This window comes from Asparagus officinalis, chromosome 4, assembly GCF_001876935.1.
Source record: "Asparagus officinalis chromosome 4, Aspof.V1, whole genome shotgun sequence".
Taxonomy (NCBI): Eukaryota; Viridiplantae; Streptophyta; class Magnoliopsida; order Asparagales; family Asparagaceae; genus Asparagus; species Asparagus officinalis.
In genome coordinates, this window is record NC_033797.1 from 6,599,913 (window position 1) to 6,613,478 (window position 13,566).

The following is a 13,566-nucleotide window of genomic DNA, read 5'->3' on the forward strand; positions in this document are numbered from 1 at the left end:
TCAGGGCCGAGCTCGGGCTCGGGCCTCAGGCCCTTTTGGACACCCCTAATTATCCGGGAAGTGATGGTGTGGCAGAGCATACTGGCAGCAGAGCTGGCCTTTGATTTACAGATGTTGGCTGGCGACTGGCGGAAGAGTCACTTTGGCATGGGAGAGAATATCTCCGCATTATCCGGGAAGTTATGATGGAAGGCAGAGTGCAGGTGGCATGGCAAGTCATAGAGAATGTCGAGCTAAAGTCATGATGAGACCTGACTAGTGTGGCGGTGCTGACACATAGTTAGAAGAAGAGACCCGAGGCGAGTATTATCCTTCAGATCAACTGAGGAATATCGCCCTTCAAGTCGTCCATGCAAAGCGTCAGATTGACGGTCGAGTGGGCTCTTGTTGAGTCATATTTGAGAGAAAGTCGACCGATCCAGCTTCTCGAGTCAACATGGATAACATAGAGTCAACGAATCGGCGGAATAGGCACTTCTTTTGGTCTTAGGCCGTCAAGTTAATTAGGACCGTGTAGGGTCGAAAAATTGACTGTGATTGATTCTCTTGTTTTAAGAAAACTGGGTTCGATCACTTGGTACGAAACCCTTACAATGACTCACACTCTCTCTCGATTACAGATGAAGAGAAGATTAATTCAGCTCCTCCTTGTTTAACGTGGGTTCTTGGTGGCGAAAGGATGCTTTCCCCGATGCTTGAGTCGAGATTGCCTCCTGTTGACGATCAGAACAAGATTGCTGAAGCTTCTCACGTTAGTTAGCTGACTAGAACTGAAATTCGAACTCCGGATTTACACGCAGAAGTCTGATTTCTGATGATTAAAAGTCTCAATGAACCAACCTCTTCATAGCTGCTTGTGGCTATTTATAGAGCTTTAGCACGTAATTGACATGATACAATCGTGGGGTCGTGGGCGTAACTGACTCCTGAGATTTAGCCTGTGTTGACTAATGGAGCGTAACATACTCCTTAGATTTAGCCCACGTGGGCTGACTTGGTCCTCGTGACCATTACAGCCGAACTTCGTGTGGATAATGAGCCTCGTTGCATGGCGAGGTTCGTTAGACAAGCTTCGTCTTTGCTGACGAGCCTCGTCTTCACTGACGAGCTTTGTCTTCATTGATGCACTTCAAATCTTGTTTCCAACGACAAGCTTTATTGTTTGAGACGAGGTCCGTCATTGTAATGACCCTCATCATGCTTGTTATGAGCTTCGACGCTCCAAGACCAAATGATTAGCCGATGATTTATGAAGATCCATGAGAGTGGAGGAGAGATAGGATTTTTGACTAGCCTCTCCATCTCCTCCTTCTTTCATGTTGATCATGCCTATTTATAGGCTTGGGAGTATTATAAAGTGAGTTAATAGGCTTTAACTTAACTCCCTTTAAATGAGGGAGTTAATGATCATTAACTCCTATTTAAATGGATGAGTTAGTGGTCATTAACTCTCCTTAAAGGGGTGAGTTATTGGTCATTAACCCTCATTTAATGTAGCCCTTTGAAAACGGTGCCTGACGAAGTTCGTTTACCAGACGAGGTTTGTTCGCCTGACGAGGTTCGTTTGCCAGACGATGTTTGTCCGTTAGGCGAGGTTCGTCCGCCTGACGAGGTTCGTTTGCTTCGTTATATCTTTGGTGAGCTTAACTGCGGCTTCATCTTTGGCGAACTTTGAACTTCGTTTCTAGGTGAACTTCGTCTTTTGATGGGTAAGGTGTTGTTTGTCCTATTGAACTGAGACAAACTTCATGAATTGAGGCTGAGGTTCGTCGTTGTGACGACCCTCGTCGTACTTGTAGTGAGGTTCGACTCTCCTTCGTTTCTTGGCACTTTTTAGTGTCTACAGACCGTTCTTTCAGAAAGGTGTCCATCCGTCCTTTGTCTATGCTTTGCATATGCTTGGCAAATGGGAACACCACAACAACACTTCATAACAAGATAATAAGTGGTAACACTAGATCCATCTCTTGTGAATATGGGAACATTTTGATATAGGAAGAGTGACTGGATTAATCTTTTATACATCATTGGACCATATCGTGCATGCATTTTCTGGTGAACTAAATGCTTATATACTTTTTGTTTAAATCAGAAAATAAGGAGAGAAAAAAAAAACAGTTAGTATTTAGAGGTGCCATGGAAACGAACTTTCATATTTTGCTTATTGTCGATCAGTTTTCTAAATAGTTTCATATTTTTTCTTATTTCGTGATGCATCTTTTCACAATAATAATAAATTCACACGTTCTTGATATTTCTTCAATTTTCTCGCATATCTCAATTCATCACGTTTGCCTAATGAAGAATTGTGTGTCAGAGGTTATAGTAAATTAAATATTTTATCAAGACTATTGATTTTTTTTTATTACCATTTCCCAAAAGTCCAATAGATAATAAATTATATGTGTATTGAGATGATAGCTCACGCCTTTTACACGCAGAAGCAACACCAAAAGGGTGACGGTAGTTTGAAATTTGTTATGAGCAAGACTTTGGCACATTTACAACCATACAACTGTTATGCTAAGGTAGCTTATTGCATTTTGGGCCAAACGGCACACGCTTGGTGCGTGCGACACCCAGATTAAATGTCATTTTTGATAAACAACCAGAATAAATGTTACTTTTACTTTTAGGGGGTCTTTGTTTTAAATCTTATAATTTTAGGATATAGATTTCACCATGAGATTTGAAATCTATAGGTGTTTTGTTATGAGTTGGGATTTCTAAAATGTTGTTTGTTTCATTAATATTTTAGGATTTGGAATACTACAATTTGTAATATTTTGTTTGTTTTAAGCTCAAATTGTAGGATTACTAAATGTCAAAATTTTGTAGGACAAATTTTAAAAATCGACCGTTTTTCAAAGTTAATCGGCAAAATCGACCGTTGAAATTTTTTTTTAGCAAAATCGACCCTTTTCTGCACGGGACTGCTAGTCCCGTGCAGAAAAGGGTCGGTTTTGCAATTTTTCAAACTGCACGGGACTGCTAGTCCCGTGCAGTGCGGTTCTGCCCCCCACCCGATCCCAATCCACTTTCTCTCTCCTCCAACAATCCCCTCCTCCGTAAATCTCTTCCCATTCTCCAGACCCACCAACATTTTCACCTCTTCTCCTCTTCCTCCTCCTCCTCCTCTATCACACCATCATCATCCATCTCTGGCAACATAATCGTCCTCTGGAGCGCCCCCGTAATGATTTCCACCATCGTCTTCGGCACCTCCGTCCTCCTCGGTGTCCGCCTCGATGCTGGCCTCGTTTTCACTGCCACATCCTTCTTCAAGATCCTCCAAGAGCCGCTCCGCAACTTCCCTCAGGCTCTTATCTCCGTCTCCCAAGCCATGATCTCCTTAGAACGGCTCGACAGTTACATGACCAGCGGCGAGTTGGAGGATGACGCCGTGCAATGGGCTGAGCATTGTGGCGATGATGATGTTGCAATTAAGGTTAAGGATGGAGCTTTTGGGTGGGAGGATGACGAGGACGGGAACGGGGGAGAGGAGAATGGTAATAAGGCTTGGTTGAAGGATGTGAATCTTGAGATCAAGAAGGGGACTGTTGGTGGGTCTGGAGAATGGAAAAATTGATGGATGATGATGGTGTGATAGAGGAGGAGGAGGAGGAGGAGGAAGAGGAGAAGAGGGGAAAATGTTGGTGAGTCTGGAGAATGGGAAGAGATTTACGGAGGAGGGGATTGTTGGAGGAGAGAGAAAGTGGATTGGGATCGGGTGGGGGGCAGAACCGCACTGCACGGGACTAGCAGTCCCGTGCAGTTTGAAAAATTACAAAACCGACCCTTTTCTGCACGGGACTAGCAGTCCCGTGCAGAAAAGGGTCGATTTTGCTAAAAAAAATTTTCAACGGTCGATTTTGCCGATTAACTTTGAAAAACGGTCGATTTTCAAAATTTGTCCAATTTTGTAATAGGATGAATATGCTATCTTGGTGAGGTTACCTCCCGTAAAAAGACAAAATTGAGATTTGTCAAATCCTCTCCAATTGAGAGGTAAGCACACTCATTTATGGGATTTGTCAAAACCCTCTCAAATTGAGAGGATTTGGCAAATTCTAAAAATTAGGTGTTTTTTGTGCTTTTGGGATTCAATATTCTAAAAATTTTCTTAAAACAAACACCATATATGAAATCCCAAAATACAAACAAACTCACTTTTTAATCCCAAAACTTATAATCCATACCAAATGCCAAAATATTTGGTGAAACAAACACCCACTAATTTCAACCTTGTACTTATTTCAGTATGTGATTCTGATTTCGGTTTGGTCTGGGAGTATGAGGAGAAAGATACTTGACAAATCTTTATTAAACGTGATATTTATTTAGTCGGTGTTGATTAGGGGTTTATTAGGACGTTCATTGGAATAATATAAGTTGATAAAATAGAATTTCATATAAGTTGAGAAAATAGTATTTCTCTCGTCTGTTAAAAAAAAACTCCTCTCTGAATATTGAGACAAAATAGTTTTACTTAGGACGTACGCTTTTATATGGGCCTTGTTTATTATCATTTTCAGTTCTATACAACTTCAAGTATGACAATTGAAACTAAATGGAGTGTGTGTAGCAAATTGAAATTTTGCTTTATTTTTCTATAGTTTTCTGCTTGATAATTGGGAAATTATCAGAAAATAAAAGTGAATGTGAAAAAAGAAAAATGTTTTTTTTTTCTCTCTTTCCATTCTTTACTTCAAAAGGCTCTTTTCTCATTGTTCAATTTCTCTAATAAAAGTGAAAAAGTGAATGACATATAGATGTAATGTAATGAAATAGAGCCACTTTGAGGTTCCCTTCATCAATCTCAATTCATTTCAATATGAACAATGATTCAACGGATTTAATTGACTAAATCTAGCTGGGAACTTGTTTAGAAATACCGTAATGAAAAGAACATATTGCCTTGACACCAAAGAAAAGTTCGACCCTATATATATATATATATATATAGATAGAGAGAGAGAGAGAATATTTGGCAATATCTTAAAGCTGAGTTAGGATTAGTCTTGATCCAATTCTGAACTCTTTTTTTATTTGGCAAAAACTAATTCTTTGTTGAACGTCCAACGGCCAAAAAAGCTCTTTAAACTAATTCTTTGTTAAACCAATTCCTACCTGGTTTTATTCTATTTCTAGCCTAGTTTAAAATGAAACTGGCTAGGACTAATTTTCGCCGTGTTTAATTGGTTATCAAACATAGCCTAAATTTTGAGAATAAAAAATACAAAACGTCATAAAATTAAGCTCCGGAAGCCAAGGTACTTTAAAAGAATTTTTTTTTTGGCAGGAACAAGGCTCACGTAATCAAGTTATGAAATCACGTGCTACGGAACGCCAAGTCAAACAATGTTGTACGACTTCAGAAATCTAATATCCTCTGACAAAGTTCGATTTATAGCGGCTGTTTAATATTTTCTTTATTTTCCTTCACCTCTTTTTCAAAAGGGGTAAACTGGTAATTTAGTCAAAAGCTCTGGAAAAAAAAGATTGTAGCAGAAATATAAATCTTATTCATCAGAGACGTCATTTGGCCGTTTTACTTATGGCTGAAGTTTGGAAGGGGAACGGACGCTCGTTTTGTCGTAATAAGATTCTTTGTTAATTTAAGGAAAATGACTTAAGGACCCAAAATATGAAACCAAGGGAAACGACAGGTGAGGTGTCCCCTCCCTATTGCATAATGAGTTGGCATGGCCAACTCATTATGCAATAGGGAGGGGACACCTCACCTGTCTCATCCATTGGTCCCATATTTTGGGTCCCCGTAGCAACACTCTAATTTTAATTTTAATTTTTTTTTGTTTCCTATTTGTGCTCTAAAGATTGCTTCTTTGATGGAATCATGGAGCCCTGTATCTTCAATTCCTTTCCTTTATTATAAATTTTTTATTGATAATTTAATGATGATCGAAATAAGATTTTAGTGTATGAAATCTTTTCTGGGTTGTTGGTAGTATTTTGTTTGATTTACTAAAAATGTTTTCTTTGGCTATGTTTATAGATATAAACCTCCTTTTGATTTGTATAAAAAAAATCAGGTGGAACGATGAATGTCGGATTATGCACGAATTCCAAGATGTTTTAGTTAGTTCAATAACGAAGGTATTCAATCACAGACATTTTTCAACAAAATCATGAACAATTTATATTGAACACGTCGCTTCAAAGATTAATTGCTGATGCGGCTTGAGGATTGTAAATTTATATTTTGATGTACCTCTATATTTGTAATGTCCTTTCATGGTCTAAAACTTAGGTTAGTTTATGCAGTCTTTTTTCTTTTACATTTGATTTAAATAAACTTCCTTATATACTACATGAAAATGTCAAAGCTGTTCAGTAAGGATCGAGGGTTATAATCTTAACATATTTTTCAAAGTGAAGAATTATCTAAGTGAAGAATTGTCTGTCACGTTGGAATAAAAATATTTCATCAAGAGTATTATCTTTTCATTACCTTTTTTCCAAGGGTCCTGAGTGGTGGAGAATAAAGTAGAAGTGCCACGAGACTGTATATCAAAATGATAGCTCACGCCTTCTGCACGCGGGAGCAACACCAAGGGGCTGTTTGGATGCCTTTAGAAAACTAGAGTATTTATGACACAAAATAGAAAGTGGTTATCCACCTCACCACTTTCTACATTGTTTACATTGTTTGGTTAGGAATCTTTGTGAATCCTAAAATAATAGTATTACATTGTTTGGATAGTATAATGTAAACTAGAGTATTTATGACACAAAATGGAAAGTGGTTATCCACCTCACCACTTTCTACAAGGTTTTGACTTTATTATTATTATTTTGGACACATTTATGACATTGTGTAAGCTTTCTAACAAAATCACTCCTAATTTTAGTGATTTTGCTTTCGGTGACACCTTATCAAAAGGTGTAAGTTTTTCATGTAAAAAAGAATTTAAACAAACAATATAAAGTGATAAAAAGGTGAACATAGTCTGAAAATTGTTATGAGCGAAAAATTGGCCCACGTTTCAAACCTTTAACTGTTGCTTAGATATAGTCAATTGCATTTTGGGCCAAAGGCCCATATGATTGGTAGTTGGTCCATTTGACACCCAGATTAAAAGTCCATTTCCTTTACATAGCATCCGGGCATTGGGGCCGAGTATATCTTAATTTAGGATCCGAGGCTCTTTATAAGTTCCTATTAATTTGTCATCGACGAAGTAGAAGTCTAACGATCGAAATCAAACAGAATGTTGGTCAAAAATTGAAATTTTGCTTCATTTTTATTTTCAAATTACATTTTGTTCATGAAATGAGAAGTGTCAGATTACATTTTGTTCGTTTTATTTTCCCTGAAAAATGCCCCTTTTTTCCCACTGCTCAAGAAAAGCGAATGACGTCTTAGCTATAACTGTAAGTTCAATTTTTTTTTTTCACTTATATAATCAGAGGAAAAAAATTATAAATAGAAAAATGATAATAAGGCGCTAGAGGGTACTTTATATTTCGGATTCGGATTCTCTATATTATCTAAAAAATAGTAAAAACTCCACTAAGGGCCTATTTGTTTCACCAATTTTATGGAATAAGAATGATATTTGGACCTAACAATAGCGTTTTTGTAATTAATGGATTCCAAATGAATCCTAATCTTGAGTTTGGTTCCAAAAAAATTTATAGAATTGCTAATCTATAAAGTGGCTCAAACAGTGTATATTTCAGGAAATCCAAATCCAGTCCATTTGCTAGGAATTGGGTGGAATTTCTGACACCTCTCATCTTTTTTATTTTGATCATAATCCTATTCCTAATCCTTTGGGTGAAACAAACATAGAATACAAAAAAATGGGATTCCATAAAACTAAAACTTGTCTATAATTTTTTTATAGATTAGGTTAAAATCCATAAATAAAATAGGATTCCTAATCCTATTCCTACCCTCTATTGAACCAAACAGGCCCTAATGCCTCGTTTGGTACGTGGGAATGAAGTCAAGTGAGAATGGAATAGAAGAAGGAATGGAATGGAATGTATGTGAGAATGGAATGGTCATTCCCATTCTCTTCTTTGGGTGCGTTTGTAGAATGAAGCTAGAATGAAAATCTAATTCTCATTCCCATGTTTGGTATCACTAGTTCACAAGTGAGAATGGAATCTCATTTTCTAATAATGCCCTTATAACAACATAGATTTTTAATAAGATAAAAATAAACATTAATGATAATAACTAAAAAAATTATTTATGCATATGTTATATTAATCTAGGTATGGGTTATACTAATGCGCATGTTATCGATCAGGTGTATGTTTCGTTTATATTTTTTAAACAATTCTCACTATTTCTACATATGTTATATTAATCTATGTATGTGTTATAATAATGCCATTATACCTCTATATATAGTCTAGACATGATATGATTTTGATAATTTTAATATTTTGGCCAATTTCTCAGCGAGAGTTTTCTCTTTTCATAAATATTGGGTCAAATATTTTTCAATCAAAAGTTAGATTTATTGTTGCGCATGAACTACAATCAAACATGTACGCAATTGGTACATATAGTTCTCTATGGTGGGAAAACAATAGCAAAGTTTAAAAAGAATATAATATGCTGGTGAAAATAACAGACTTTAAACATTGGTGAATAAACAAAAAAAATTGATTGACCAAAAAAAAAATATTGACATGAAAGAATTTCAATCGGCAAATAATATATAGTTTCAGTTGTATCTGTTTTTATATTAAATTGTGTTGCTTCTATGTTGAGCAATTGTGATATAATAGGCTAATGAAATATGTACCACTAGTTTTAATATGCTACTGAAATATGTACCACTAGTTTTATTCCCTGCCCCGCAAAAAATTCCTATTGTTCGAATATAATTAGTAGCTGAGAGAAAATGAGAATACGCAGTCAAAAGCCATGATTTTTAAATTGATTCTTATTATTAATAGTGGTATAATTAAAAAAACCTAACTAATTTGATTCTCCCCTTGAATGGGAATGATCATTTCCTATCTTTTCACTTGGAATGCTCATTCCCATAAAAAGTGGGAATGACCATTCCATGGGAATGATCATTCTAACATCTAAAAACAAGTTTTATTTGGTATGAAGGAATGAGAAGTGAGAATGACATTCCATTCCACCCTATTCCCGCGTACCAAACAGGGCCTAAGTAACCAAGTCATGAAGTCACGTGCAATGTTGCTGCTCAGTGTCCAAGCATGTTGTAGGATTCACCAGCCTAAACACCATCTGACCAGTTCAAGCTATAATGACTGTCTTAATCCTCGCTTTATTTCACTTTCCCCTTTGCGTAAAGGGGTATAATCGTAATTTGCAGATCGCCTGGAAAGGAGAATTGCAGCAGGAAAAAAAAACTATAAAAAAAACTATAAATCTTAATAATAATCAGAGGCTTTCCTTTGGGCGTTTTTAACTGATGGCTGAAGGCTGGAAGGGGAGCGGCCGCTCATTTGCAAGTGAGATTTATATTTATTTGTTAATTTCAGTTTCCCCCCCTTCTGTGCGCCCTTAAAGATTGCATCTTTGATCAAACCCTGCATCTTCAAATTTTTTTTTTTACTTCTTTGATAATTTGATGGTGGCGATCGAGAGAAGCTTTTGGGGTTTGATACCTAAAAGGAATCAATCACATCTTTGATCAAACCCTGCATCTTCAAAATTTTCATTTTCTTGATAATTTTTTCATTTTCTTGATAATTTTTCATTTCTTGATAATTTCATGAGTTGTTGGTCACCTGTGTTCTCACCTTCGGATGTTGTAGATGTGATTCCTTTAGGTTTCGAATTTAGAAACACTCATGTTAGGTCAGTGATAATAATGACATAAAAGGATATGAATTCCTATAAAAAAAAGGGAAAAAAAAAAAGAAAATGGATCATCATAAACTGTTCAATTGCAAGTTTTTTTTTTTTTTGACAAAATCATAGACAACTTATAGTACCCTAAAGATTGGCATTAGAGAATAAAAGCTCATCGATTATCTGACTTAAATTCAATGTTTAAAAGTTCAATTCTGATCATTAATTATAACACTATATTTTTGATACACTAAGCCTATGGAGAAGGATGTTACTCTCTTGCGTAGGACTGCATCCTTTGCATACAGAGAGTATAGTTACCTTGGTTAGATTTTCTACTGCACTGAAACTACGAAATTGTAATGAGGGTTGATCGTCATAATATATGTTTCAACATGGAGTGAAACCTGAGGTATTTTATACAGTGATATATTTTTTTTCCTTTAGAATTTGATTTAAACCGCTGAAGCTGCTGTGAGAATTATAGTCGTAACGTGTAACAGAAACCCCTTTGGATTTTTTTAGTCATATAATTGTATGAAGAGAAGAGAGTATATTTCGATGTATTTGAAGCACCTGCCGTTGGATCATACTACATTAAACCATCTTCAGTGAAAAACTGTCCCTTATTCATGTTTGGGTAATGTTTTCTTTTTCTTTGGTAGGCATTACTCACTAGGAATTATAGAAAGCTTGTTCTGTTGGAGTCAGTATGGTAATGTTTTGTATACTTTAAGAAATGTCATGGAGTTTTAGCCAATTTTCTGTTTGAATAATGGCTTTGGCTACGGTTTCTATGTTTGTGGTTTCCAACTATTTGTTTAATATTTTGGTTTTCTTTGATTCTCTCTATCCCTAGTCATAATATGATGCATATCCGGTATAATTTGTTATAAATGCGTACCCGGTATATTCTGTCTATCAATCTCAATTCAGGGAGTGCTTTAGATAGGATACATTTTGTGTTTAGGGTCGGCTTTCTGCTTTTGAAATAATCAAGTCATCAATGGAAATGATACTAGACTTCTTCGATGGCACTTCGTTTTAAGCAAAAATACAGGGAACTCTCAGTAAAACAATTGCAAGGGAAACTCTACAATAAACCAATTAACTAAAATTTTGAAAATTAAACCAATTTATATCAGCTCTACGTCTCTACTACGCCGAACCTCTTTTAATAACTAGGAAAGAACAAGGTTCATCCATTCCTTACTTGGACTTACATAATTAAACTATCTATGACATTGGATTGCTATGAAACACATGTACTTTGATGAAGCAAAACTATGCTGGCTATAGATATTCTGATATTCCTATATTTGGGCAGATATTTCTCAGTTAATTCTCGAATCCTTCAGTTTATAGTAGGCTTACTAATTAATAATTTAATACTGATGTATCTATTATTTTTCTCTTATTAGGACGCGAGCGAGCTCTAGGTCCTTCATGGGAGAAGACATTTTGCACTTCAATTTGCCATGTTTCTTGGGAGAGAATCTGTGCAGCTAAGGTGATGATCTCCGGATACAATAATATAGCAGAATGGAATGACTCTGGAGCACTTGAAGCCTTTACGAATGCGAAGGCTCGATATTGGGCTGAAATCAGTGGTCTTTCTAATGACATTCCTTTGCCTGACCCAAACATGTACATTGAAAAAATCGAGTATAATTCTATCATCGATCCAGAGCTAGTGGCGGATTTATACAAACAGCCGCAGCCTCCTCCCCCCGAAGGCAACAAGTACGAGGATCTCAGTTACGAAGCTTTTCTGAATGCAAATTTATCAAATTTACCCGTTAAAGCAACTGGATGGGGTGATGACGAAGAGGAAGATACAACTAAACATCATTCGAATTGGGATGCATTGGTTGAAAAGCCGCTGCCAGATACTGGATGGGCTGACAACAAGAAGCTTGAAAGTTTCGAGAATGATGGCGGTGACATCGCATGGAGTGGTCCGAGTTATGATAATTCTTGGCAAAAGCAAAGAAAATTTGTCTCACGGAGCAGAGGTGGAAGAAGAAAGTCCATGGAACAATGGAAGCCAAAAGCTTACATAAAGTGAAGATGTTAGTTTTTTTTTTTTTGTATGAGATCACTTGAAAGTTTATGTGGTGGTGCGGGAATCTTCAACTATAACAATTTTCGTTACGTTTTATAAAATATTAACTATTGTATGTGTTTTGTTTTCATATTTGTTGGAAGGTTGTATCAACAACATAGTCAAATATTTGATCTATTATAAAGTAAATTGTTCAGATATTTTATGTTTTCTAACCACAGGCTTGTATAATCATTTAGAATACAGATCCTCTCCAATTAGGTGGTCCATTCTAATTATTTAAGGGGGAAAAAATTATGCCACTCATGATTTTTACTATTGCAAAGGTGGTTTTCAAAATAGAGGTTTTCATGATAATATTGACAAAACTGCTATTTCGAAAGTCACTCTTGCAATAATAGAAATCATATGCGGCTTACCTTCTAAATTGGAATGGACGATCAGGATTGAGAGAATCGGATCATCTTCAATTATGGCCTAATTAGAAAGGATCCACATCTAATTATATATCATTTATCTTTTGCTTAATCCCCCTAAACTTTAGGAGTTATTGCATATAATCCTCTAAACTATTTCATTCCTCTAAATTTCACATAAAAACTTGTCCTTTAAACTCTAAATTAACACCATCGATTTAAACATCTCATGTGCAAGCGTGTGACAAGTTGAAGATGAAAACAATTCGTTAGTCCCAAAAAGTTGCATATTTTTACTATTAAATAAAAGGCTATATCTTGGGACTAAGAATGAATCTTCGTCTTATTATTTTGGCATGTGTTTACGCCGTGACACATTAGAGTTGATGGTGCTAATATGAGGGTAAAATGAGAAATTTTAAGTAAGATTTAGAGAGATAAAAAAATACGAAGAAATTATGTGCAACAGCTCCTAAAGTTTAGCAGAGTTCAGTGTAATAAAAAATTGATCGGGTTTACTGCAACTACCCCCAAAGTTTAGAGGGGGTAATTAATCCTTTCTGAAATATTGTACGAAATGCACTACTGCATCTCCAGCTAGGTTGTCAGCAATCTTATTACATTTTAAGGTTTTTGTTGAATCACGCATAAAGTAAATTTTGATATTTGAATATATCCCTAAGGGGAGAAAACGTTTTGCGTGTAAATATATGTTATAATATTCGTTATTTACAAGAACTCAGCAGAACGACAAGAATAATACTGAGTGGCAAGATTCAGTAGTACGTGCAGCTTTAGATTGCAAATACAGCAGTTTGAGGTCATCTACTGCACCTGTGATATCTCTCTGTCTATTTTCAATCTAGTTGATTAATGAGATCCATCCTCAGTAAGAATATGCTTATATAGAGATAATAGTGATAGAAAACTTATAAGCTGTAGATAAAATCTAATTTTGTATTGAATCAGATAAATTTTTTTTGATCATATTTTAATGTTTATTTACTTTCCACCCATATCTCAAATTCTTTGTATTCCGAGGAATTGCACCCATATCTCAAAGATGATAGCTCATTCCTTTTGCAAGAAAGAGAAATACCCTATGCATGAAGATAGTGTGTTAATAATCTATACTACATATAAAAGAGGATTGTATTGTCAAAACTTTTCGATTTTTATTTTCGCCCTTTTATGTTTTATAATTCTTAAATATACCATTAGTTGGAATTAATCATTCACTAATTATATATAACCTCTTACTAATTATGCAT

The 13,566-nt window shown here is 35.7% G+C and overlaps 1 protein-coding gene across 1 annotated transcript; it reads left to right on the forward strand.

Annotated features, from left to right (window-relative positions):
• Nucleotides 9,350-12,056, forward strand: LOC109836477. The gene is made up of 2 exons (XM_020404379.1): nucleotides 9,350-9,471; nucleotides 11,236-12,056. The coding sequence occupies exons 1-2, from the start codon at nucleotides 9,432-9,434 to the stop codon at nucleotides 11,880-11,882; spliced, it is 687 nt and encodes a 228-aa protein (XP_020259968.1). The 5' UTR covers nucleotides 9,350-9,431; the 3' UTR covers nucleotides 11,883-12,056.